Raw genomic sequence first — 27,298 nt, 5'->3', positions numbered from 1 at the left:
GGTGCCGGATATTTATAGGATACAGTCTACTTCACAGATGACGACACAATCCGTAGCCAAAAACACAAGTACACTCACAATCCGCAGAACAGAAACCGAAACAGGACGAAACCGAAACTATTCCAGGATGGATAGAAAGACACGATCACAGCAGGTAGAATATTCCAGAGCATGATCTGAGAAATTTATGAAGTGTCTATATTTTGCAGCGCAGTGAGCTGATGTGCTTCGGCTCTATAGCTTTGGCTGCATAGCCAAAAAAAGTTGTCCGGAGTTATAGGCTTATGGGTGCGCGCAGAAAGCTTGCGGTCTCAAAACCCGGTCCACCCCTTGCAGCGCCGGAACTGATTGTGTCAGATAGAGGAGAAAAACGTGATCCCAGAACCAAAGTTTGATGAGTGAAGAGTGATTAGTTAATTAATTAGGATCAAAAATGTCAAATTTGCGTTGAAATTGAGTGAACGTTGATATATATATGTAGCCACGGGGACGTGCAAACAGCGTGGATGTCAGAAAAGTGGAGAAAACGTCAAAGTGTGATTAGAACCGCCGAGTTTGTGTCGAATTATGTTAGGAACGTGTCATTAAGATTCATTAATTCTTAATATTACCGAAAAAAAAAACAGTTTGGATAAAAAAAAAGCGAGAAACTAGTGACGTCACATCAGCTGGAAGTCGTCGAAGCAGTGTGAAAATGTCACGGAAACAGCGTAAAAACGCCGGGTTTGTGTTAAATTAGATTAAAAGGTATGTATTAAAAGTAACTAATTCTTACGAACACTGAGGAACCTATAATTTAGAACAAAATTTGTCATAAATGAGGAATCAAGGATGATGACGTCAGAACAAACGGAAGCCGTCGAAGCAGTGTTCTTCACTAGAATGTTTAAATAATAACTAATTAGTGTCTAATTAGTAATTATTAACAAATTAGAAGACACCAAGTTAGTAATTACTAAAAGAATTTCATATAGGCGTGCAAATAGTCGCAAACGGCTTTCACCTTAGTGCACTTAAGAGATACCTAAGTGCCTACAAAGAGTTGTTATATATGCCTCAAGCTGACGACTAGCTACTCTGCTACGGACTGCCAAAGCGATAGACCTTGTTATGCAATAGATATGAAGACACAATGGCTTGCATGCGGGACTGGCAGGCAGAAAGCCAAGGTAGGCCTCACTGTCAGGAATCAGTATTACCACTAATCACTGCCGCTGCAGCGTGGCTAACGTTTACGCGCGTGAGCCCGATGAGTTGTAACCAATCCGCATACTGTCGGCTCCGCTACACTCAGTAACACATTACTCTATGGCGTTCATCTGTTGAGCTTGCCTTTGAATGCCTTTCTTTGTCGTAAATGTGAGCTGATTTAAGATAAGTGAAGGAAAGCTGTGCCCTTGATAATAACTCTGTACCATTTTTTTTTGTTTCAAACAATGTTTCAAACCATCTTACGACGCTGAATAATACGCCTGGCGAAATCAGCCTGAAACCTACTTTCTGGGGAGAAGAGCGCAGAAAAAAAAAAAAATTGTTCAAACGCCAAATCGCCCAAATCGCTGTCCGACCCAGTCGGCATTTCAAGTTACAACATGGCCTGAAGCCGCGGTCTATTCTCTATATTTCTGTCTGTCACAGGATGCAGGCCACCTCGGATCACGCCCAGCGTGCAGGTGACGCTGGACCACCCGGAGACACCGACGGTGGCATACTTCACGTGTGAGCAGGGCTTCCATCTCATCGGCTCCAGCACTGCCACCTGCTTGGGCAACGGCACCTGGAGCGAACCCTCTCCCCAATGCGGTAATGGAACGAACTTTCTCCCTCCATGAGGTGCCGGTTAGTGAAAGTGTTAGTGGGCTGCTATAGCAGCAGAGCTTGTTTGCATCGCCAATAAAAGCTTCGATCCTGCGGTGATACTGCTTTAAGTTACACCGAAGTGAAAGCTTTTGTTTAGCCTGCAATCTGCTGGGAATGAAATATGGAGAGGCTCTGCTACATAGGACTCGATTTCCCCAGCATTATGTTGAATCAAGCAAAAACAAAAACGAGGAGAATTAGCTTCTGTAAATTATACACATGCAATCCGTAAAAAAAACAACATCTGAGCATGCTACTTCTGAGGTCTGTCCCGAAAAGTTCGAAAAAAAAAAATAAAAATAAAATCACTACCACATGGAGGTGCCGGGATTCAAACATTTGGTCTCTCAAAAACAAGGCGAGCGATCTGACTTTAATGTATACCCCCCCCCCCCCTTTCTTTTTGTCTTTATTGCCTTTATTTCACAAACACTGCAGGTTGGCCAATTTTTCAGAAGTCAGCCGATTTACATCAAATACCTGTAATTATAAAACGTTAACATTTGTCACTTTTCCTAATACATTGATAAACTCAGGTACACATGACTGAGTTTCAAAAAAAATCACCTATCTCCCGTGTAGAATCCCCAAAATATTCTCGGATAGGCCCGATTTGAAGATCTGCATGGCGAAGGGTCATTCGGCGTTTCCCCACTGCTATGGAAGCCTAATAGCATTATCATATCATAGGAATACCATCATCATTTTCTACAGCAAAGAACCGAATCCGCTGTGGGTTTAAAGGAAAATATTTTTGCAAAATTCACTGTAGGACAGCCAAATATAAAACTCCAACCACAAAACACATACTGAACAGTCTCCCCCCCCCTTTATTTACTCTTAATAATGAAAATTACAGCGTAGTAAAAGTAAGGCTGCACCGTGTTTCAGAAACGTTTCCTGTTAGCCAGCTTGATCAAAACTGGCATCCATTAAGGTTTCTAAGTCTGGACATTACGACTTGTTTTCAGGTAACAAAAAACACTTTCAATTTGAATGAGAGGAAGAAGATGGCTTATACGGTATGAAGGAGCACTGAACAAGTGTAAAGGGAGTACGCCTCTGTTCGCAGGTCGAGCCAACGTTTCGACAAATGGACTTGTATTCGTCTGGGACGAAGACAGGACAAGCAGACGAAGACAAGTCCATTTGTCGAAACGTTGGCTCAACCTGCGAACTGAGGCGTACCCTCTTTACCCATAAACACTTTCAATGAAATACTCCCTCGCTGACCGAGCGTACACGTCAGCGTGTCTAATAGGCATTCTCGTTTTCTACATACTGTGAGGGTAAAACAATTTAAGTCGTAAAGACGTTAGGAAGGGTTTTACTGGCATTTTCTTCAACCCTTTTACGACATCTTGTACCAGCATATAACTGTAAGCCATCCCGAATAGAGGGACCGGCATCAAGATATCAGTTAGCTAGTCACCGTATAATTTGTTACACACTGCTTAAATAGTTTTAAGAAACCTACCTTAACCATGCGGAATGAAATCACAACTCCGACAAATGTCCTTTCACAGCTCCTGGTACAGCATTGCTGCAGGAAGCAATGAACTCCAGCAAAACGTCTTTCAGACACACTTGTATGACTGCGCGCAAAAAAAAAAAAATACTTTCTGATCGCGCAAGAATGGGAAACTAGAAACAATTTGCCGAGCAAACAAATGAGATAGATCGAGACACCCGCTCCTGACCGACCGGGAAAACACGTGTGCAACTACGTCTCCCAGCCTGAACTCCAAATGGAAACAGCGAAAACATGGTGCGTCCTCTGCATATTAACACGCGAAATGAACATATTGATACGTGGCAAGAAGGTTAGCTCGAGAACGCAACGGCTGATAACTTAAGTGAATTTTCGGGCAGGTGCCAACCTTCTCGTAGCACCAGCTACCGTTGCTTCAGCTTCGTCTTCCTTCCGTGTCACTACTGTTGATCGTCGTCTTCTTCAACGTCCAGTGTGGCAGGGCATATATGTAACATATATGCAACGTCATCTTCAGGCACAACTGCTGAAGATGACTTTGAGAGATTTTATGCTGCCCTGCAATGCCTTTTAAACCGCACTCCATCATCAGACGTCGTTTTTCTCATAAGGAGACTGGAATGCTAAGGTGGGGAGTGAAGAAATATCCAGAATTACAGGCAAGTTCGGTCTCGGTGAGCCAAATGAAGCTGGGCAGAGGCTACTAGAGTTTTGTCAAGAAAACAACCTGACCATAGCAAATACTCATTTTCAACAGCACAAGAGGCGCCTGTTCACATGGGCTTCACCGGACGGTCTGTACAGGAATCAGATTGATTATTCTTTGCCGGCAGAGACAAAGAAGCGCTATACAAGCAGTAAAAACAAAGCCGAAGCCGATTGTAGCACCGATCATCAGCTTCTTGTCGCCAAATTTAAGCTTCGATTGAGGAAAACGCAGAAAACTAGAAGGCCTTTCAGGTATGATCTGGATCAAATTCCATCAGAATATGCTGTTGAAGAGAGGAATAATTTCAAGAATTAGATCTAGAAGACAGAGAGCCTGAAGAGATGTGGACTGACGTTCGTGATATAATACAAGAAGTTGCTATTAAGGTAGTTCCAAAGCAAAAGAAATGCAAGAAAGCAAACTGGTTATCTGAAGAGGCTTTGCAAATAGCTGAGGAAAGGAGGATGGCAAAGGTTATGGGGGAAAGAGAAAGATACAAGGTTCTCAATGCGGATTTTCAGAAAATAGCAAGGAGAGATAAGGATGCCTTCCTGAACATACAGTGTCAAGCAGTTGAGGACAACAGCCAATTGAGGAACACAAGAGCTCTGTATAAGACAATCAAAGATATCAAAGGAAGCTTCTGTGCTAAGCTGGGCGTGATAAAGGACAAACGAGGCAGGGACCTCACTGAAGCCTCAGAGATAAAGGGGTGGCAGGAATACACAGAAGAACTGTACAAGAAGGACCCGGATGTGCAAACCCAACATAAGACTGTTGTGTTTACTGATCTGGAACCGGGCATCCTGAAGAGTGAAGTTGAATGGGCCTTAGCCAGCCTTGCTAAGAACAAAGCTAGTGGAATTGCTGGTATTCCAGCTAAGTTACTTCAAAACCTCAACCATGACGCTGTTACATTCTGTATACATTATGTCAGCAAATTTGGACAACCCTGCAGTGGCCACAGGATTGGAGGAGGTCACTTTACATCCCCATTCCAAAGAAAGGCAGTGCCAAAGATTGTTCCAACTACCGTACGATCGCGCTTATTTCACATGCTAGCAAGGTGATGTTGAAAATCCTCCAAGGTAGGCTGCAGCAGTATGTGGATCGGGAGCTTCCGGACGTGCAAGCTGGGTTTCGTAAGGGCAGAGGAACTAGAAACCAGATTGCGAACCTTCGTTGCATCATGGAAAAAGCAAGAGAGTTCCAGAAACCCATCTACTTCTGCTTTATTGATTATGCGAAAACGTTTGACTGCGTAGATCACAGCAGATTGTTGCAAGCTCTCCAAGAGATGGGAGTTCCAATTCACCTCATCTGTCTCCTCAGGAACCTGTATGAAGGGCAAGAGTCCACAGTCAGAACTGGGCATGGTCTTACTAATTGGTTTCCGATTGAGAAAGGAGTGAGACAAGGCTGCATACTGTCGCCCTGCCTATTTAACCTATATGCTGAGTGCATCATGAGGAAGGCCGGTCTGGACGAGTCTTCAGCTGGAGTGAAGATTGCTGGAAAACGTATCAACCTTAGATATGCGGATGATACCACTCTAATGGAAGAAAGTGAAATGAAATTCAAGAGACTTCTGATGCGCATACAAGAAGAAAGTGAGAAGTTCGGGCTTAAACTGAACATTAAAAAGACAATGATCATGACGTCTTGCCCTATCAAGTCCTGGAGCATCAAGGGACAAGAATTGGAGCTGTGACAGATTTTCTCTTCTTGTGCTCCAAGATTACCACGGAAAGAGACTGCACCCATGAAATTATGAGATGCCTGCTTTTGGAAAAGAGAGCCATGGCTAGCCTTGACCGCCTAGTAAAGAGCAGGGACATTAAATTGCCAACCAAGATCCGTATAGCCCGTGCTATGGTCTTTCCAGTTGTGATGTATGGATGCGAGAGTTGGACTGTGAAGCAGGCTGACCGCCGAAGAATTGACGCGTTTGAATTGTGGTGCTGGCGGAGACTTTTCAGCGTTCCTTGCACTGCCAGAAGATCAAATCAGTCGATATTGTCGACCATAAACCCTACTGCTCTTTGGAGGGTCAAATTCTAAAGTTAAAGCTCAGCGACTTTGGTCATCTGATGAAAAGAGAGGAGTCGCTTGAGAAAGATTTGATGTTGGGAAAGGTTGAGGGTCACTGGAGAAGGGGTAGGCAGTGAACGCGATGGTTAGATGGCATCCTCGAGGCGCTGTAGATGAAGTTATGTGATGTTAGGAAGATATTGAGAGACCGGAAAGCGTGGCCTGATATGGTCCATAGAGTCACGAAGAGTCGGACACGACTGAACGACTGAACTGACAGGGTCCTTACGCTTAGAAAGCCAATATAAGGTCGGTGATGACGGAGAACGGGTGGCCAAACAAGTAAGGGCGACACTTTGTAATGGCCCACACGAGGGCTAAGCACTCACGCTCTGTGATCGAGTAATTCCGCTCAGCCGCAGAAAGGAGGCGACTGGCATAAGCAATGACGCGAATGGGACGCATCTCCTGTTGGGTGAGAATGGCACCAATACTGTGAACACTTCCGTTGGTGCCGAGGGATTGAAGTGTGCCAGGATGGGTGGGTTGGTGAGGGCCGCAATGAGCGCAGAAAAGGCTTGAGATTGTTCTTGGTCCCAGCAAAACGGAGCGTCATTCTTCAGACGATTGGTCAGTGGACGAGCCGTATCCGCAAAGTTAGGGACAAACCGCCGAAAGTAGGAGCATAGGCCTAGAAAACTACGCACGTCACTGGTACAGCGGGGTGTAGGAAAGGCACTTACAGCACGTGTTTTGTCTTGGTGGGTTGAACGCCACGTGCGTCGCCCACGTGACCGAGCACCTTGAGTTCACGTCGGCCGAAGCTACACTTCTTCGAGTTAAGCTGAAGGCCAGATCTTCGGAAGACTCCAAGAATGGCATCAAGGCGATGGCGATGGCTCTCGACTGTCCATTACGCGCTCGAATGTTGCGGGCGCATTACACAGACCAAAATGCATCACCTTGAATTGGTACAGGCAATCGGGTGTGACGAAGGCGGTACGATCTGCCAATAACCGGAACGAAGATCAATCGAAGAAAAATAGCTGAAACCGTGCAAGCAGTCAAGGGCATCATCTATCCTCGGGAGCGGGTAAACGTGCTTCTTTGTAATTTTGTTGAGGTGTCGGTAATCAAAGCAGAACCTCCAGGTATTGTCCTTCGTTTGAACAAGCACGACAGGTGATGCCCAGGGACTGCTAGAAGGCTCTATAATGTTCCTTGCCAACATCTTGTCGACTTCATCTTGTATGAGGCGACATTTAGAAATGGCGACTCGGTAAGGTCGTTTGTGAATTGGGCTGGCGTCTCCGGTATCGATGCGATGTCTAACGAGGGACGTTTGACCCAAGGGTAGGTCACCAATATCAAAAATATCACTGTACAATGTCAGAAGGGTCGTAAGTGCTTTAGCACGATCAGGGCGCAAGTCAGGAGCAACCATGCCGGATATGCGGACCTCCTGAGGTGGGAACGGTGCAGGTCGTGTCGGCACTCCAGCAGTGGGGTCGCGTAAAAGAGCAGCTGCATTAAACTCTGACAATGGGGTGAGTTCGGTGAGAGAAATGCCCTCAGGAAGAACTTGCACAAAAGAGCTGAAGTTCAGGACTGGAATACAAGTGCTGTTATTCGCTACATGCACTATATTGTGAGGTAGAGCGATGCTACGCTAAAGTGTCACGTCGGTTATGGGGCAAACAACGTAGTCGCCATCCGCAACGGGGGAAAAGGCGACATGAGCACATGCACTGCGGCTTCTGGTGGTAGGCGACTAAATGTAGTGGAGCGGAGACAGAGCGTTGAAGTTTCAGGAGCTTTGCTGTCAGGGCAGAGTGGCAGGTCTAGATGAATCAGTCGAGAAGAACAGTCAATGAGAGCGGAGTGTTCTGTTAAAAAGTCGAGCCCTAATATAACGCCTTGAGGGCAGCTAGTGAGGACTGTAAATAGCACTAGGATGTGCGGTTGGCAATGGTAACTTACGCGTACCAATGGCAGTAGCTGTGTTGCCATCAGCAACACGAACGGTAGGCGAGAAAGAAGGTGAGAGGACTTTGTTGATGCGTCGACGGAGCGAGGAACTGAGAACAGAAATGTGGGCGCCAGTGTCAATAAGGGCAGAAACTGAGACTCCGTCCACAATAATATCAATGAGGTTACGTCTGGGTGCGGTAGTCAGTTCCGAGTTGACAGTCCGGGTCGGTAAGGCAGCGTCACTTCAGGACGCTGCACTCGCTGGTTTCCCGTGTAGGTGCCGGCGTATGATGGGGAGGAGTTGCGGCGAGATACCGGTGAACGGGATCGATGAGCCAGTGGGGATTGAGATCGGCTGGAGCGACGGGCAGTGGGGACGGTTTCGTTGCGAGGCTCATCTTGTTGAGAATAATAATGTCCAGGCCTATCGTAGGCGGGGCGGAGCTCATCTGGTTAGGCAGGGAAGCGTCGAGGGCCTTGGTAGTATCGACGGTCGGCGTTGTAATAGGTGCGAGGAGCGAAGAAGGTACGGCTACGGCAATAACGCGATGTGTGACCAGCGCAACAGCAAATGAAGCAAATTGGCCTGTCGTCTGAGATGCGCCACTCTGAAGGACAGCGACTAAGGTAGCGACGTGTGGAGGGTGGGCTGGCAGTAGCAGCAGCCAATACAGGAATAGGATGGGATGGTGGCGTGGGCGACACGGGGCTGGAGGAGAGGCCGACGTTGGCAAGTTCTTGGCGAACTACGGCCTGTATCATGGCCATGGTGTCGGGTAGCGGAGACATGAGTGGTGCAGGAGCTAAGGCCTCGAGATCTCTCCGGACGATCCGAGTCGTGTTTGTGGGCTGAGAAGGCTGTTGCAAAGGGGCCAGGTCATCGCAGGATGATGTAGCTGCCATGTTCGGAAGGCGCTCAAAGCGATGTACGAGACGTCGTTGTTTAGCCTGCTCGAATTTTCGACAGACTTGAAACAATGAAGTGGCACGTCTAGACATTTAGTAGGATTAGTTGTCTATACGAATTGTGAAAAATAACTTCAGACAGGATCTCTTGGCGCCAATTTCGATTCAGTCTGTCGGGTGGTTTTGATGATCGCAACTTTTGTCGTATGTTAGCCAGAATTTATGGCCCCTCGAATCTCTACCCTGCAAACGCTGCACACGCAATTCATAGACAAATATCTGAGCATGCTAGTTCTCAGGTCTGGCTAAGGAATTTCGAAAGGTTGGAGACTGCGCTTAAGTCTGTTTGGGAGCAGAAATGGCGAAAGCCATTTTACAGGAAGGCTTTCATAACTGAATCGTCATTGTCTCCATCACTGCCGCTACTAACATCATTATAATTTCAAGTAAATGCACCGCTATTGTCATCGCTACTGCCATCATATCAATTGTTTGGTTTATGGGGTTTACAACTAAATGGACCGTCACTGTCATCGCTGCAGTTATCTTCATCATTATCAGTAATTCCAGAGTCACATATCATTGCGACTATCATCCTTGCACTAGACAGGAGAATTATGATCTGTTTCTCACGAGCCCGGCATGGAGTAGTGGTTTGCGCTCTTGACTGAGGATTGGAGGGATAATGGTTCAAAACCCGGTGGACATCAAAGATTTACTTCTTTAATTGCCATAGACAATTTCGGATCACACTATCTGTACACGTCGCGCATGATCTAAGAAAGCTTTCATCTAAAAAAAAATGCCACTTTGGAGGCGCCGAGATTCGAACCCAGGGCCTCTAATATACAAAGCGAGCGCTCTACCACTGATTCGCATCACTCAACACCACTCATTCAGTCAGTCATGTGGTTCTGATATTTGCTTCTTTTTTTCGCAGGTTAGCCACAAGGTATTGTCCCTCGAATCGTTAACCTGCTTATTTGCAAAAACTAGACCCTGGCGTGGCGGGCGTCTTGATTTTACGAAGAATTTCCCTTCACGCAGTTCGTTGAAGATAATACTATTTCTTCACAGAGACACCACATGCTGAGTTGCTTGCAGTTTTTCTACCACTTTCTGTGAGGCGATGATTATTGCGAATATGTGGTCAGGGCTCCACCATGTTGCAATCTTTCTTTCAATTATATATCGCAAAAAAAAGCATGTCGTCGTCTTCGTCAGCAGCGTGACCGAGAGACATGAATTTGTTCTATCAACGGTACAGCACATAGTCCTTACGGGTGAGCAACGTCAGACGGGATAAATTTCACGAGGACGATTTATAACGATGTTTCCGCATCTATCGGGATGAGCAGAAAAAGTTAGCGGAAAGTCGGAGAAATTATATGAGAACGAACAAAAGCGAAATTGTTTTTGTTGCTGCTGCCTTGCCCACTGTGCTTGAAATATCGTATTGCTTGTGTTCTTTGTTCTCCTGTCGACCTGTTGGTTTGCGGCCATGTAGAAGCTAATCCCGGTCCCAGAACTGAGCAATTGTTTACTGATCTTCTGAATGGTCAAAAAGCTATACAGGAAAGACTTAATGCAATTGAAACAAAACTGGAAGGGTTAGAGGAGTCAGCAGCAAAAGTTAAGAAACTGGGAATCAAGTTCGATAGTCTGGAACAAGCCGTCATGAACATGCAAAAGAAACTTACGGACTTAGAGAACAGAGGAAGGCGCAATAACCTTATCATATTTGGTGTCCAAGAGGAAACGAACGAAACAACAGAGTCACTTACAAAAACTATAGTTGAAGAAACGTTTCAGGGAACATTAGGCGTTCATGTATCGTCAGTTGAACGCATTCATAAGATGGGACGCAAACAAGAGGACAAATCGCGCCCTGTAATACTCAAGCTCACTGACCACCGCGAAAAAATAAAAGTCTTGCAAAACTGCTACAAGCTAAAAGGAAAATCTATCTGTGTCTCGGAAGACTATTCACTAGCAACAAGACAAATTAGAAAGCACCTCTGGGACAGTGCTGCTCAACAAAGGCTGGCGGGTAGCAAAGTCAAGCTTCTTTATGACAAGATTAAGATAGATGACGAAGTGTTTGAATGGGACAGCATGCACAACAAAAGGATTCCTGTAGTTGATCCGAAACGGCCGGAATGAACTAATAGCAAAACACCAAAAACATTTCGATGCCTTAACGTTAACGCCCGCAGTGTAATTAATAAAACAGCCGACTTGGAAAGCATCATTATTGCCCATGAACCACACATACTGGTAATCACAGAAACTTGGTTAAACCTTAGCATTAGCGACTCTGAAATAAGCCCGCCTGGTTGCAGCATATATCGGAATGACAGACAGCCGCGGTGGCGGCGTAGCAATTTCAAGAGTCACTGCGAGTGACAAGATTACCAGATATTGCCGAAGTAGAATCTGTTATCATCAAGGTATTCCTGGAAAAAATGAACATAGTGAGTGGGGGCTTCTATCGACCACCAAGCACCGATAACACTTTTTTTAGGCACTTGAATAAATTTTTGTTGATCTCATCTCATTTCATGACTTAACTCAATTAGTAAAGCAACCAACCCGGATTCAATGCAGCTCGTCATCTGTACTGGACTTGTTTCTTGTCGGCAAAGCAATTCTTCGTCGAAACCCGGAAATCCATAATTTTGAAGGCATTTCGGGTCATAAAATGGTATGCTTTTCAATGCAGGTCAATACCCTATCACGGCAAAAAACGCAAGAACGAGTTGTTCCTGTCTTTTCTCGCGCAAGTGACGACGATATATTAGATGCAATGGATAGCTCATTTACCGGTTTTGTTTCCCTTTGCAATTCAAACCAGAGTTCTGTTGACCAGCTATGGCGCTTTTTCAAGGATTTGGTGTTGAAATGCATGAACGACTTCGTGCCCTTTCAGGGAAAGATATTAGCCCTTGGAATAATAAAGAAATCGTTCGGCGAAAGATGAAAAACGCAAGGAAGCAACATAAGCGGCACTCGTCCGCGGCCAGCGCAATCAAAATGGACAATCTGCTCGCAATGCTGAAAGATGGCATCAAGAAGGCGAAAGCTCATTATCAAAATTTGTCTCTCAGAAATTTTCTATCTTCGTCCCCAGGAAACTTTTGGCGCCACATTGCACCAAAAAGGAAATTCTTTCAAAGCATGTGCTTGAACAATGTCGTTGCAACCGACAAATCTGAAATTGCAAATGCCCATAACGATTATTTTTACTCTGTTTTTACACGTGATGACGGCTTAAGACCCAATTTCAACCTCTGTGATGAAGTCCCGACAATTGGTGATGTATACGCTAAAGAGGAAGGTGTACTTTCGCTATTACTGAACTTAGACGCTAAGGAGTCCTCTGGTGTAGATGGGATACCGAACATTTTCTAATTAGGTATGCTGAATGGTGCGCGAAATACCTGACCCCCATATTTAACAAATCTTTGACATGCGCCGAACGTCCAGCTGACTGGAAGTATGCCCAAATCACTCCTATTCTAAAAACTTCTGACGAGTCGCTACCCAAATTTTTAGGCCCATTTCACTGTTGTGCACTTGTGATTAAGCCCTGGAGCATATCATTGCCAAACACATCTCTGTTTTTCTTAACAATCATAGCATAATTGATAAGCGTCAGCACGGTTTTCGTAAAGGGCTATCTACTGTAACTCAGCTACTTGAAACAATTCACAACCTCGCTGCAGCCTTAGATAATCATAATCAGATTAACATTATTTTTTTAGACTTCGAAAAAGCCTTCGATCGCGTATCTCATAGTAAACTAATGTTGAAGCTAAAATGTTTACTGAAAAATGACACCTTGCTTGCATGGATAGAAGCTTATCTGTCCTTTCGTCATCAGAGTGTTAAGGTTGGTAATGTGTCCTCCAGACCTGTTTTAGTTGAGTCAGGAATCCCTCAGGGATCGGTACTCGGACCACTCTTCTTCTTGATTTTTATTACCGACATCGCTTGTGAAATCCCAGTGAAAATCAAACTTTTCGCAGATGACTGCGTGATTTACCATGAAATCCGTAGTTTTGAAGATCAGGTAGACTTAAACACATCTCTGGCCAAAATACAAGAATGGTGCCCTACATAAATAACAAAAAACAGTCGCTATAACAATCACTCGTAAAAAACAACCATTGTACTTAAAATATTGTATTGGAAACCATGTCTTAGCTACAGTATCAAGTTTTAAATATCTTGGATTAATAATCACAAGCGATCTCAGATGGAACCAACACGTAGGATACGTTGAAAAAAAAAAAAGGCAATTAAAGGGCTCGGTTATCTGAGAAGAACACTGGGAAAATCAACACGCGACATAAAACTTTTGGCTTACAAAACGTACATCAGACCGATATTGGAATACGCTACCGCTATTTGGGACCCCTACACACAAACCAACATCATCAAACTTGAAAGCGTACAACGTAAATCAGTAAGATTCATTTATAACGCATATAACTGGCGCACATCTCCAACCCAACTGTTACTAGATGCCAACCTGGAAAGCTTAGCATCAAGACGTTACCGGGAAAGAATGAAGCTTTTTTACTTGCTTTATCATGACGAATTAGGAATTGATAAAACGCTTTATATTGAAACCGCTAACCCACGCACGTTCCTAGTACCCTAAAAAAGTTAAAGAATACTCCTCAAAACAAACATTTGTAAAGAATCACTTTCCTAGAACGACTCGCCAGTGCAATACCTAACCTGCTGATGCTGTCCAATGCACAAGTGTATCTTCATTCTGTCACGCGCTGACCTGAATACATTGACACATTTGTTGTATTGTATTCACATCGTGGAGTCGGGTTGAATATCCTTTGACTTCTTTTTTTTTTTTCAACACGTTTCATTTCACATACTTTTTCTATTTTACACTCTGTGTTATAGCTTGCTGGTCTAACGCTGACTTGTATTTATGATGAGTAGTTACGGCTCCGTGTATTGACACTATGTATTCATTGTGTAAATTGTATGTTTTGCAAAGCATTGTATGCCTGCTTCTGCCTAAAAGCCTGACACTCAGGCTGGCAGTATGTTCTTAAATAAAAAAAAAACGCGGTCCTTATCTATATCTGGGGCACAATATCTGGGCACAGCTCTGGGTTTTGGACGTGCGTGGTAGCTCAAATCCACATGTGCTGTTTCAACGCAATAGGGGTAAAAGCCCCGTTCACCGCAAATTCGGTATCGGCAGCCGGCGTTGGCGTTGTGAGCGAAAAATCGCGGTGCTGGCAGCTGACGTGGCCGAGCACTAACTGGACGTATAGGGGCTATGCACATGACGTCAGGCACAAGGGGCGCTAGTGTCGGTGGCAACTGCGGCCATTTTTGCGGTCGTGACGTGGTGGCGCAGTGCTGCTTGCAGTGAGACGCGCGCAGACGCGACGCTTGTGCCTTCGTCCCGCGCTTGTTACCCTCCGTGAGTGGAATTGTGGATTTTGCACAAAATGCGCTTAAGTGCCTACGCACGCGAGCTGTGTGATGCAGAAAAAACTCGCTACTTGCAAAAGGTGCGTCTTTGTGACGGCGTCGATCCGCTGGACCTTCGAGGCGAAGAACTTTGTCGCGATGTCGCTCTCTACCCGCGCGTCGATTTCACCGATATCAAAGACTACCTTGTTCACACCACAAGCTTTGTGACGCGAGAGGAATTCAAAGCTTACAAGGCAATGGAGGGTCATAACTTCCTGACCAGCGGTTGGGTCCAGCAGCCGTGCCTGAAGGTGCTGTCCGACGGCCGCGTCGTCATCGTTTGTCAGGTAAGCGGATTGCCTTTCTTAGTCCCGACGCCTGCAAAATGCTTGTACGATGCGCGTTTTCCGCTGTGAAGCTTACACGTGGCGAGAGCGGGGTGAACAGCAAAGCTTAAATCTAAGAGGCATTGTGACTGATTGCACACAGTTTGCTAATGCAGCGCGCGTAGAGCACAACCTGTTATCACACGCCTGGCCGTCACACGGCTCGGCTTTTTGCGATTTTTGCTATTTACCCCGTTTTACCTCATCGTTTTCGTCATGCATACTTTGCTTTTGGCTTTTCTTGCTTTCTCGTTAGGATCACGGCATCGTTACTGCAGTACACGTTTCAGTGATAGAAAAGCCAAAAGTGTGTAAACGAGTTCATGTATCGTTCCTAGTTCGCTTTGCTTGTCTGTCTAAACGTTCAGGTGCACAATGGATAAAAAATTTTCAAGGGTGTATGTAGTCTCACGCGCGGAGACTGCGTAAGCTTGCGAAATTTATGACTGGCCCACCTGAATTTTGAAGGCACAACTAAGATGATCATAGTGAAATTAGGTTGAACACCAGTAAGGTAATATGTCAAATTTTGGATGTCGGTTGGGTCAAATTTTGGGATTGGCTCCCTTCAGTTGTGAAGGACACCATTGAGTTTGCCATACTTGAATTAGTTTGCACGCCAAATTTCATCAAATCAAATTGCGGGGTTCGGAGAGCCAATTCTGGGGGTGCGAGCATTTAGCACCATGAGCCTGTTAATCAAAAGCCCTCTGCAAATTACAGTTGGTTAAAACAGCAAAGGAAACATTCAATAAGGAGTTTTCACTAACGCTGCGATTTTAGAGAAAAGGTTAAAAATATGCAATAACGTTTCGGACATTTTTTTTTTTTTATTTCAGTCTCTATTGTAACTGGTGTTTCTAGGAGTAGTTTGTTCTGTGGCATTCAGCACATTTCCATCCTTTATGCAGGTCCGGCATTCCCAGTCAGTCAGTGACAAGCCATTGACACCTTGGCTTATCATCAAGGAAGACGGTGAAGTGCAAGCTGCGCATTGTACATGCAAGGCAGGCCTCGGAGAAGCCTGCTCTCATGTTGCAGCAGTACGTTTTTACATTGATGCTGTTGTCAAGAGACGGGACGGGCAAGTATGTACGGATAAGGAAAACTCATGGCTGCCTCCAACAGTGCGATCCGTAGAGCCAAAAAAGGTTTCGAATGTAAATTTTTCGTCATTAACAATGAGGAAAAGGCTAATGGATGGGGAAGAGCCTCTTCGCAAGAAGAAGCAAAGAAGAGCTGTCAAGGAGACCACAGATGCAGAATGGGCAGAGTTTCTTCAAGCCTGTCATAGCAGCGGAAGACGGCCGGCACTTCTCTCATTGGAACCCAATTACGCACATCATTATATTCCTGTAGCAGTGAGGTTTCCCCAAGTCATCCTTACAAATTTACAGGAAGAGGACGTCCCGGGCACGTGGAGTGAGACAAGAGAGAAATGCTTTTCCCTGGCTGAAGGCCTGTCAATTGAGCATGAGGTACAGTAGCTCCAGTCAGCATGTTTCTTACTCTTAGTGTAGCTGTTTTCCTGCAGCTGTACTACCCTGCAATATCAAAAATTACTGGGGACGCTTAAGTCTCCTTATGTACTGTGAATGCGTAGTATTGTCATTGAAAAACATTGCTGCTTATCTTCACTGTCTTTCAGGTTGCTGAGTTGATTGAAAAAGAAACCAGAGAGCAGGCAAGGAGCTCCAAGTGGTTTGCCTTTAGAGCTGGCCGTATCACAGCTTCAAATGCCAAGGCTGTGTGCAGGACTTCAACGACAAACCCCTCGTTGTCTCTACTAAAGAGGCTGTGCTATCCCGAAGATGCTCAATTTTCAAGCCCACAAACAGCATGGGGAAAGGAACACGAACAAAAGGCCACACAAGCTTATGTTGCTGCATCAAAGAATATTCATGTCAACTTTAAGTTCAGCCAGTCAGGTCTGCATATCTGCAAAGAAAGACCATTTCTTGCTGCAACGCCCGATGGCATGGTCAGCTGTGACTGTTGTGGCCAGGGAGTGCTTGAGGTGAAATGCCCATATAACAGTAGAGAAGAGTCAGTCAGGAGTTATGCAATGTCTGACTCATCATGTCTTTCCATTGAAAATGACAAAGTGATGCTGAAAACAGACCACAGTTACTGCTACCAGGTTCAAATGCAGATTTTTGTGTGCAAGGTGAGATACTGCGATTTTGTTGTTTGGACACTGAAGGATTATACTGTTCTTCGAATCTATGAAGACACACAGTTTTGCAGTAGAATGCTGCAACGTTGTGCGCTTTACTTTAAGCTGGTCATTTTGCCAGAATTATGCTACCGCTATTGGACTGAAAAACTTTGTATACAGCCACAAGAGGTTAGTGATGAAGACTCGGCACCACAAGATGAGGTGTACTGTGTATGTAGCGGTCCCGAATCAGGCAGAATGGTCATGTGTGACAGCAAGACGTGCAAACGTGTTTGGTTCCACTATCAATGTGTTGGTCTGAACAGGGCACCTAAGGGGAAAAAATGGTACTGCCCCGAGTGCACAGAGCAATGTAAGAAGGCCTAATTTGTTTGTAGCAACTGACAAACTTTCATCTTTGTGTAAAAGTGAGATGCACGTGGAGAACATGTGAAGGAAATAAACAGTGTGGTATCTGCAGTGTGCATCAGTTTCACTGCTGAGTGCGATTCCCTCTGCCTTTTCGCAGGGAAAGTAACAAAAAAAAATTGAGAACACCTTTATTTACAGCCATTTTCTAAGTGTACTTGCATCACTTAAGAAATAAATGTCCCACCATTGCTCGGTGGGACATTGTCATACATAATACAAACAATGGCACATAGCAAGGCCATAAATTCTTCGAACTTGTAATCTGTGTCGCACAGATTAAATCAATCAGAATCCATGCAGAGAGAATGATGGGACACATTTTATCCTAGCTCACTCTTGGGAGAAATGCACTGTTTCGTGTGCTTTTTGTCCTTCAAATGACTGCTTATGTGAAACAATGGTGTGTGATTTCACCCAAATGGCACAGTTGAGTTGTTCATATTGCACAGTGCTGCACAAACAAAAACAATCTTGTCGAGTACTGTTGGCCCATTTTCTTCCGCAGCGAGTACTTCTACAGGGAGTGTGTGCTTTAAGATTTTATACTTGTTACGCACAAGTCCAATCACTCTTTCGACATGGATCCTCACGTTTGCTATTTTTCGAGTCTTTTCTACATCAACAGCAGATAGTTGCTGCTTACCTCTAGTGAAAGCAGGCATGGCCAACTTTGCACAATGTAAACCTACACTGTCGGCAATTGTGAATCCCCGATCAGCTAGAACTATATCCCCTGGTAAAAGGTTGTTGAGAACACCACATGTCTCTGCAATAACTTTATCGCTAGTCCGGCCGCACCATCCTCTAGATATAAATGTGACAACACCTTGTGGTGCGATACCAATGAGATATTTTACAGTATTGTGGCTTTTGTAGTGTGAATAAGTATGCGATCGGGGTAACATAGATGAAGGCCGCTCAATGAATATCTCAAAGCAGTCGAGGACAACAGCCACTTCCACACCAAATGACTTGCGAAATGTCATGGGCATGGTTGTCCGAAGTGTCTCGCGTTCAGGCCAGTGCACAGTACGGGAAAGCCGCACGTAGGCCATGTCCAGCCACTTGTTGAAAATCCTTGATACTGTGGATTGTGACACATGGAACCTGAAAATATAAAGGCTGTCAGCAACTTGCATCACAAGAAAGCAAATAACAAGGTTATACCTGTAGGCCAAATCTTGAAGAGGAGTGTTGAGCCGAAGGCGGATTAGAAAAATGAAAAATTCTTGGAATGCCGTTAAACTGTTCCGGCTTGAGTGCATCACACCTTCCTTTAGTACGTTGAAGAAGGCAAGCAGTATTGTAAAGTCGGGCAGTCCAGTGTAAAACTGGACCATGTCCTCTCTTGTTTCTAGGATGTCTTCTGATAAAATGTGCATGCCAAGCTTCTCTTTTGTGGATGCAAGCTCCGAGAGGAGATGCCTGTTTTCTTCCTCGAGCTGTCCTAGGTTAGCCATCGTTAACTCGGTGACTTGACTGAAGTCAGCCTTCCCTGAAAAAATGCAGATAAGCATGATCATAGTACCAGGAATTTCTTCCAAACAGAATACATTTCATGCCATTACTTGAACATATGTAACTATCGATTCAGAGTTTGCCAAAATACAGTGCTACTATAAACATGTTTGTATTTGTTGCTGCAATAGGATCTTGTTGAAACCTTTATTCCTGTTGACGTAATTCTATATTATTTGAATGTGTACACATTGTTCACTATTGCCTGTTTTTTTTTTTTCATTGCTCACATATCAGGATGCATTCATCAACTGACTTATTTTTATGGTACTTATCTTTATGCTTGTAAAAGGCTACACAATTTTTCGTTATTGACACATGGGTACGCAATTCTGTGCATTTATTGCATGGTCCCAAACTAGCAGCTTGCTAAGGTCGCAGGGGCTTTTGTCACCCGTTCTTGTACCACTATTTCCAAACGGAATAGAGTGAATTGAATTGATATACAGAACAAAACTTGTATTACTTATTACCTGTACTTTCACAGACTTCCATAGAAACCGGCGGCTGAGCCGATTCTTCATCCTCGGCAGATGAAACTGTGTCCTCGGAAAGAACATTATCCGTCATTGTGTTCGGGCTCACTTGACATTCTCTGAGGGGACTGGATCTTCTTTCTGAGCGTCTTTGCTTTCTCTTGTACCTGGAAATATTAACGCATAAGCATGAACAGACTCATGGTGACTGAAAACAGTGCTGCTACACACCCTTACAAAAATGCATGTAGGGTTTCTATAGAAATTCGAAAGCGTTGTGTCAATACACGCTGTTGAAAGTCTGTCGATAATCGGCAACATCTTGAATGATGCAGTGTTGACCTCTTGTTGAGCGCTTATGAAATAGTGGCCCATGTGTTTCTTAAGAGCGCTTTTGGAATTCGCGCAACTGAAATTCTGTTGATTTCAGGCTCAAATGCTTCAGAAACTCTGCAAGTGACGCTTTTTGATTTTCTGCTACCTTTCCACTCCTGAACAACAGAAAATAGTACACGACCATCGGTTTGCCAGGAGCAGACACGGGGTGATTTTCATTAATGCAAAAGTAGTACAGTACATCTCCTAGCTGCGATAAGTCACCACATTCTATGTTCTGCCCGACCAATCAACAATCCTGTCTGATCAGTGCTGGTTAATGATAAGCATAGTGAGGCATAAAAGAACAAAACAGATCTTGATCTTTTAAGCCCCATTATACTTACTCACTCATTAACCTACGCTAAACTGACTAAATTGTTGATTGGTCGAGCAGAACATAGAATGTGTTGACTGACCGCAGCAAGGATATGTGCTGTGCTACTTTTGCATTAATGTAAACCACCTCGTGCCTGCTCCTGGCTAACCGTTGATCACGCAGCATTTTCTGTTAATCCGCAGCGGAAAGGGAACGCAGAATAAAAAATGCGCGTTAATGAGAAAGAAAAAATATGCATCTTTGGTGAACCCACAACATGAGCTGGGTTGTTTATTTGCTTTATTTCAATTCATGTGCAAGGTATGACGCCAGGCTGTTCTTTGCGTAAAAGGCTGATACGTCCCGGAACTCCTCGCATGTGATGCTGAAATAAACAATATAAATCATAAATAAGTTGCGGTATATACTAACCTAAAAATAGAGCAAAGGCATTTGTGCGCTGCTCCACGTCATAGCTCAAGAAATTTCTTGTCTAAAATGAGTTGTCACTGTCTTTCACTGCTTAGACGGCATCGACCGCCGCCTCCACAGCTCGGCAGCACTACCACATCGTTCATTTCTCCCTGATAAACAATATATGCTGCCGTCAAAGATCCCATGTGAATATAAATAGCAAAGCGCAGGTCATAAGCATTACTACCCAGAAAACTTGAAGCAAAATTACCAACTATAGGCACTAAAATGAGTGGAAACAAAAACAAACACTGCAAAAATGGCGGAGCTGCACAGATTCAATAATCCACAATGTGTGACAGAGGCATATTATGATCTCGATAATGTGTCCGTCTCAGCGCGAGTAGCGTATCGAAAGAGTACAGCACTGTGCCGAACAATCCGTCAAAAACGGTCACCTGTTAAAAAAAGAAAGAAAATGTCGCCATTCCAGCTGGCGTTCCATCGGCCCCAGCGTCCGCGTAGAGACAAGCCTCGTTCTCTCTCTCTCTCTCCCCCTCCTTTTTTTCCGACGAGGCTGGTTTGTCTGTTAGAAATATTTACATGCGGGCTTCACCTTGTAGCACACACTGTACAAGACTGGCACAAACACGAATAGGAAAAAGTAAAACACTCACCAAAGTGCAGACGCTCCCTCCGCCCGCGCCGGCTTTTCGCCTAGAATCCAAAATGCCTGCGACTGTTGAACTTCTTAAACACGTCCTCCTTGCGCAGAAGCTGCCGCCCAAGAGCGGAGTCCTCCGAAGACTTAAATTCGTACGTTCGCGCTCCAATTTGAACAAAACGATCTTCGTGATAATCACCAGCGAAAAACCTACATACGGTGCTTCGTTCACAGTGCAAGATGCGACCACGGTGGCGGGAAAACGCCAACTGAACTGGCACATCGCCGCACTCAGCGTACCCGCGTCTGCGTGCAAAGAAAACGGGGCGCAGAAGAACAGCTTCGGTGAAAAGCCGCCACCCCCGCTGCGCGACTGCTGAAGCCAAGGTCATCTCCGTGAAAACAAACCACGGTGAAGGCAGAGAGCGGAGACCAAGCGGGAGCAACCCCTCCTTCCTCCCCCTTTTTCCCCCCCAGCCGACAGGAAGCGACCCTCGACCTCTCCGGACATGCTGGCGCCGTTCGCGGGGCACGGGGTAGTGGGATGCGGACAGAAGCAAGGCGGCGGCCGAATGCTTGTTTGAAAAGAAGAGTCGCCGTTAGAAGACGCATGCAATCTTGTTTTTTTTTCTTTTTTTTTTCATACGCGAATGTTTTTGCTATGCGTGTTAACTCTATAGTATGCGTGGGATCAATCCGTAATGATTAGAACCCCTCAATGTTTAAAGTGACTTCATTTTAGCATGGTGTCCACTAAGAAAGGAAGGAAAAGAAAAAAATAACAGTAAAATTCTCCAAAGACATACAGCGGTGGAGGATTCCAATACAGATTGCACCTCATTTTGCGGCAAAAAGCTACGGGCAAATATCAGACCCGTAGCTTTTGCTAGGGCAGAATGTCAGACCCTGAAGCATATATATAGTGAACTTTGGAACTGGTTTAAAAAAGCTCTGTCTTGCCCTACATGGTAGGTTCAATCTAGGATCCTGTTTGTTAGTATGATGACTCACTGAACTTGTTTTATGATCAATATAAAATATGTCCTACCACTAAAGTTACCTTCTGCGACATACAGAAGCTGATCCATTACGGATTCTGGTTGACATTCAACGATGTATTTGCATTATTAGTGGAGGCTTTGCCATCATGAAGTTTTTAGGGCATATTTTCACTGTGTTGCGAAGCTTGAGCTAAGTGTGCACCGTTAATATGTGCTTTTATATAACATGAACGAGCACGCAACTGCATGCTGCTCTTATATTTCCCTTTGCAGAATGTGGCCAATAGTTGATTACAAGTGAGACCAAAAATTCATAACGAAATTGTCACATCATGCTCTTATCATTTGTGCCTAAAACTACTTAAAGACATGGGTCAGCATGAACAGTACACGCTAATTGTTCGTGAACGTTGAAAACTGACAACAAAAAGCACATAGAAAAAATTGCACAAAAAGTATATTGGGTAGAACACAATGAAAATTCTGTTGGCCCTGTAAAGATTGCATTCAGCTGGGGTTGAATGTCTATCGAAATTCAGTAAATTCAAAAGGCGGTCAATAGTCCAACAATAGAGTTTCAAAACTCATTTTTGTAAGGGCAAGCCCTTCCTCTCGATGAACCAACTAGCCCAACATTTTTTTTTTTGAAAGTGAAAGTTAATGACCTTGAACATATTTACACAGTGCATAAAAATAGGCAAGGGTCCCATAGCCAGAAGACTGCACTGGAGCCCTCGGCAAAGAAGAGTGCAGGAAATGTCTGGCCGCAACCGCAAAACTGGCCTTCAGGACACACAAAATTTGATTTGATCAAATTAAGTGTCCAACCTAATTTTAGTATTAGTGATAATCTCAAAATTTGGGTGGTCTGACCCCACCCGCAGAATTTGCCCCCTGGACAGCCAAAATTTCTCCTCGTCATATGACTAGGTATTGAAGTGTTGGTCATAATATGACCAACACTGATGTCTAACCTAAATCAAGTAAGTCCACTGACTTCCATATTTAGGTGGGCCACCCCCAGAACTTGGCCTGCTTACACATTCTTTGTGCAAAGGAGGCTACATACAACCCTAGAATTCTTATCGTCAGTGAAACATGCATGAGCCACCAAAATTAGTGAAGTCCTCAATAATTTTGTGCTGAAGGCATAAATCACTTGAACATAGGAATATTTTTGTAGGGTAACTGGCACCTGGAGAAATAAGAACACCTACCTGGAAGCCAAACTTCCAGAGTCCACATGTTTGCCATGCCCTAAGTGAAGAGATGGTGCCCAGTCTGGGTCTGCCTCGGCCATTGCATATGCTGGTCGGCCTGCAAAAAATAAACTGTCAACCTTTAAACAACTGCATTCATCAGAGTGTTCCATGTATGCTGGAATTTTACATACGAAAACTACAATAAAGTAGAGAGAGGTCAAGCTTATTCTACTGCTCTAGGTCTCTCTATCGAGTTCTGCACTTTTTCGAGTTGTGCTCATACGTGTTCGCGGAAGTGCAGTCGCGGAAAACGCGAGACGCACGGGTCATCAGTAGAACCGACAAATCTACAGCGCTGGTTCAGAAGGACGCAGTCCGATCTCCTGCCAAAATTAATCGGAACGCGTTTCTCCTTCTACCGTGCATATGTGTACACGTCCGCACAGCTCTACTCAATTCAGGCATAATAACAACGTTTGCTACATTCGGCACAGAGCTTATTCCTTTTTGAAACAATGTACAAAACACAGCAATCATTCAAGCGCTAACATCAATAAATTGGACGAAAGTGCCGTGTCGAGGTCGTCGCGCGGATGCTAGGTTTTAGTAGCGACTGTCGCTGACCCTTGCCACCCACGAGACGGTACTGCTGAGCTGCGCTGGTCATCGTTAAATGTACATTGAACTGGCAATAACTCATCTAGGCATCTTAATTCGCTCACCTGAGATGAAGTGCTTGCCGCAGACTCGGTAGTGATTTGTTGAGTGGTTCAAGTCCTTGCGGTTGATCCGGCGAAACCACTCTGCCCTCCTACGAGCAGTCGTCTCTTCGGTCTTCCGGCACTGGTTTTTTACAACCTTAGGTATGGAAAAGAAGCCCACCTGTGCGACATTTTGGTCGCCGGGCTTCTTTTTTGTGTGGTTGCTGCAGCCAAACACAACGCAGTTCACCATTCTCGCGTGTGCAACACGCCGGCACCGCAGGTACTCGTGAACATGCAATGATAGTTTTGACACTCGTAACAACCAAAGACGGCAGCACTGCGAACACGTTGCTCACATTGACGGATGCGTGCACGCTAAGACAGGTTGAATGATGAATCCGCGGGCTCCAAAAACACAGCTAACTTATCCGGACGGCCATCTTGCCGGATAACTGGAACGGAATGACCGTAAGCATGGCGCGCAAGCCGGAATGACGGTGGCGCCATCTCGGGGATCAGGCCCCAGTGCATACCCTCTATAGGTTGCCGGCCATTACGTTTGCAGGATCTGCCGACTCGGGGCTCTCGACCCTTCGATATCCGAATCAGCCTGCCAGGACTCTTGTATTCTCGTTACCCTTAGGTTACGCAGGCACTTTCATACGGCTTGGTTAAAGCGGGGCTTTGTATGTGGGCTGGCCGCCTATACAAAGCTTAAGTATCGCACATAAGTTATTTTTTCCCTCTTTCTAGCACTGCTCTATCGGATATCTTTCTGTATGTGCAACCAAATTTAAAGGGGCGGAAGCCTCGCTTTTAAGGGCTGAGCATGATAGCTTAACGGGTAGGATCCGTACGCTGCCGTTCTCGAAACTGTCTGAGACGTCAACGTTCCGTGTGACTATGGGAGGTTTCCCGACGTTGAGCGGAATCTAGCATCCCAGGCTGTCCTTTGCCACTTGCAATAGGGTGGCCACCCGAGGCATCCTATCCCGGGTACACTCAAGCTTCTCCCTTACAGGCAGGACCTGCTAGCGCATCCTCAGTATCCAAAGGCAGCCAATTGCATGACTGCCGGGGCGTCCGTGTTCCAGATGACCATGGGGGGATTGTGGGATGCCGAGCAGAATCTTGCCCACCAGGTTTGCCAGTGCCAGCTGTGATAGGGAGGCTCCATGGGTCATCATACAGCTGCCACTTTCTCGCGATTTGGACCGAAATTGGAATTAATTTGACATAACCGGACAAGATGCATTTTATTCCTTCGTTACGCCTGACACGTCGTTTTCCATCCGTTGCCTTTTTTCGCCCAAGCGTAATGATGCAGGCCGTTCTTTTTTTTGCCGGCGAGGTTCATATGCTGTCGCATAACGGTAAACAAAGCGTGGTCTGCGATACACGACATGGCTCCGCTACCGGCGCCTCTATTGCGTAGTAAGGAAGCGAGCAGTAAGTCGCAAATGCTCTCGAAGCGTGCTCTCTGTGATGCCTTTCAGTTTACACGCAGAAGTAGCAATTGATCGTAGCTGTGTCTGCCCTCCGGAAGACGCTAGGCAGAATTTGCCCAACCACTGGACACTGACCACGCCTTTATTGGCGTCTGCGCAGAGAGGCTCTCCTTCTGCCCGGACCTGGGCCACGTGGTGAACGGGCGGCTCAAGTTGCGCCGCCGGTCGTCGCCTCTTGGCAGCGAGAGCTACACCAACGGCAGCTCCGTCGAGGTGGTGTGCGACGACCATTACGACCTGGTCGGGGAGCCCCTACTCCGCTGCAGGGACGACGGAACCTGGTCGGCCAGCCTGCCCACCTGCGTCAAGGGTGCGTGTCGGCGCGTAGCTGGAAGTGCAGGATAAATCACACTTAGCGGGATCACAGCTGCGAGTGGAAGCGATCGTTGCGCCCAAACTATTGGCTAATTTCCGCAAAATCGCCGACGACACGAAGCCCCACTTCGAGGTCCCCGCAGCGGGCTTCACAATGCATTGATTCATGACCAGGTCATGTGCAATGGCGAAAAGGTCGTGCATGTCGACGCAGAGTATGTTCACGCTAAGTGTGATTGACCCTGTACATGTATTTCATCATCTAGCCAAGTGCCCTCACCACGTTCTACCGCTCTCGTCCTGTAGGCTACAACACGAGAGCAAAAAAGCAACTGCCCCTGAGAGATCTCCCTCCAGCTAACGACGTCGGCATATTGTCGCGATGTCATAGCAATAGTTTTGAACCTGCTCGCGTGACAATCCATGTGGTGGCAGATGTAAGGGGATAAACATGTATTAACCGAATTACTCATGACACTCGGTCAGTGCACTCGGCTGCCTCCTTCAAGGCACACCTGCAGCTTTGGGTTGTATCCAACTGCAGCATAGCATGGACGTGCTGAGTCAGAAGCGGCAGTAATACGATTATATTTCACTTTCATTGGTGCTGCAATAATTAAGGCATGGTAAGGAAGGCGTCACAAAGTATTCGATACTTGTGTAGCAGTACATGCAGCACTTATTCTGCGCCTTGGGAAATCATTGAAAGTAGAAAAACAGTGCGCATCCTGTTCAACACTACAGGTGCGACCTTCTTGAGGGCTACATTTTGTTGCTTTAATGCGCAGCACTACAAGCCGCAGTCATGGATTTCGCCCATGTCTGTCCGAACCCCCCCCCCCCCCCCCCCTTTCACCTTTTTCTCGCTCGCCGTGAACTTGGAGAGCGAATGAGAAGAAAAGACACGCGCATCACGCCGCTTAGGCAATAAGGAGGTGGAGCGGGCGCACAGCTGCAGCCAATGAGAGAGTGGCGCGTATCACATTTGCGGCCATTGGAGCTGTATGCAGGTAATGCTGCACAAGCGCGTGTCCGGACTCAGGAGTCACGTTTCGCTTGCGCGTCCTCAAATTCGGTCTCGCTCTCCCGTCCTTCAACCCGCAACGTTTACGCACAGAAGCTGCATCCATACGCTCTGTGTTCCCTAGACCTCTGCTCCTCGCGGCTCGCCGCATCGTGAATAAATTTGTGTTCAGCCCCGCGCCGGAACGCATGTTCGTGTGCAGTCCCTTAAAGTATAGCAGGGGCAAGCAGTACTCGCACCTGCATTGCATTTGATTATCTCGCTTTTCGCTTGTTCTTCAGTCTCAATACCTTATAAAGATTTTCTAGGCTTGAGCATAAATGCGCTCATGTCGAAAAAAAAATGTGCGACGTTGGCGGCGTAAACCGTTTGAAGTCTC

General features: G+C 45.6%; 3 protein-coding genes across 6 annotated transcripts in view; 2 read left to right on the top strand and 1 right to left on the bottom strand.

The window, feature by feature from the left end:
- The window catches only part of LOC146197722 (limulus clotting factor C-like), a 71,930-nt gene that overhangs the window by 26,280 nt on the left and 18,352 nt on the right, over positions 1 to 27,298 (top strand). For all 3 annotated transcript variants that reach the window (XM_084599637.1, XM_084599638.1, XM_084599636.1), the window contains 2 exons: positions 1,639 to 1,803; positions 25,681 to 25,890. In XM_084599637.1, coding sequence (XP_084455763.1) covers positions 1,639 to 1,803; positions 25,681 to 25,890 — 375 coding nt within the window. The remainder of the gene's footprint in view (positions 1 to 1,638; positions 1,804 to 25,680; positions 25,891 to 27,298) is intronic.
- LOC146197724 (uncharacterized) lies at positions 14,144 to 17,566 on the top strand. Of its 2 annotated transcripts, XM_084599639.1 has the most exons (3): positions 14,349 to 14,770; positions 15,721 to 16,287; positions 16,458 to 17,566. In XM_084599639.1, the coding sequence occupies exons 1-3, from the start codon at positions 14,459 to 14,461 to the stop codon at positions 17,352 to 17,354; spliced, it is 1,776 nt and encodes a 591-aa protein (XP_084455765.1). In that variant the 5' UTR covers positions 14,349 to 14,458; the 3' UTR covers positions 17,355 to 17,566. The 2 variants fall into 2 exon arrangements, with proteins under 2 accessions (XP_084455766.1, XP_084455765.1); XM_084599640.1 differs by having other exon boundaries at positions 14,144 to 14,770; positions 15,721 to 16,559.
- LOC146197723 (uncharacterized) lies at positions 17,810 to 24,575 on the bottom strand. The gene is made up of 6 exons (XM_084595987.1): positions 24,091 to 24,575; positions 23,384 to 23,483; positions 23,164 to 23,198; positions 19,391 to 19,591; positions 18,567 to 18,894; positions 17,810 to 18,506 (listed from the first exon to the last, which is right to left on the bottom strand). Exons 1-6 carry the CDS (start codon positions 24,320 to 24,322, stop codon positions 17,810 to 17,812), a joined length of 1,593 nt encoding a protein of 530 aa, XP_084452113.1. The 5' UTR covers positions 24,323 to 24,575.

The sequence above is a fragment of the Amblyomma maculatum genome, chromosome 3, assembly GCF_055883805.1.
Source record: "Amblyomma maculatum isolate TAMU_Amacu chromosome 3, ASM5588380v1, whole genome shotgun sequence".
NCBI lineage: Eukaryota > Metazoa > Arthropoda > Arachnida > Ixodida > Ixodidae > Amblyomma > Amblyomma maculatum.
Note: the sequence above shows the minus strand (reverse complement) of the source record. Positions and strands in the feature narration are given on the sequence as shown.

What these genes read in the sequence shown, in the direction of transcription:
- LOC146197724 (XM_084599639.1), top strand. Translation starts at nt 14,459, where the DNA reads ATGCGCTTAAGTGCCTACGCACGCGAGCTGTGTGATGCAGAAAAAACT. An exon ending in GCGTCGTCATCGTTTGTCAG is followed by an intron (nt 14,771 to 15,720) that starts GTAAGCGGATTG and finishes TCCTTTATGCAG; the next exon opens with GTCCGGCATTCCCAGTCAGT. An exon ending in GCCTGTCAATTGAGCATGAG is followed by an intron (nt 16,288 to 16,457) that starts GTACAGTAGCTC and finishes ACTGTCTTTCAG; the next exon opens with GTTGCTGAGTTGATTGAAAA.
- LOC146197723 (XM_084595987.1), bottom strand. Translation starts at nt 24,322, where the DNA reads ATGGTGAACTGCGTTGTGTTTGGCTGCAGCAACCACACAAAAAAGAAG. An exon ending in CGGCAAGCACTTCATCTCAG is followed by an intron (nt 23,484 to 24,090) that starts GTGAGCGAATTA and finishes TATTTTTTGCAG; the next exon opens with GCCGACCAGCATATGCAATG. An exon ending in TGGCCCACCTAAATATGGAA is followed by an intron (nt 19,592 to 23,163) that starts GTCAGTGGACTT and finishes AGTCACCATGAG; the next exon opens with TCTGTTCATGCTTATGCGTT.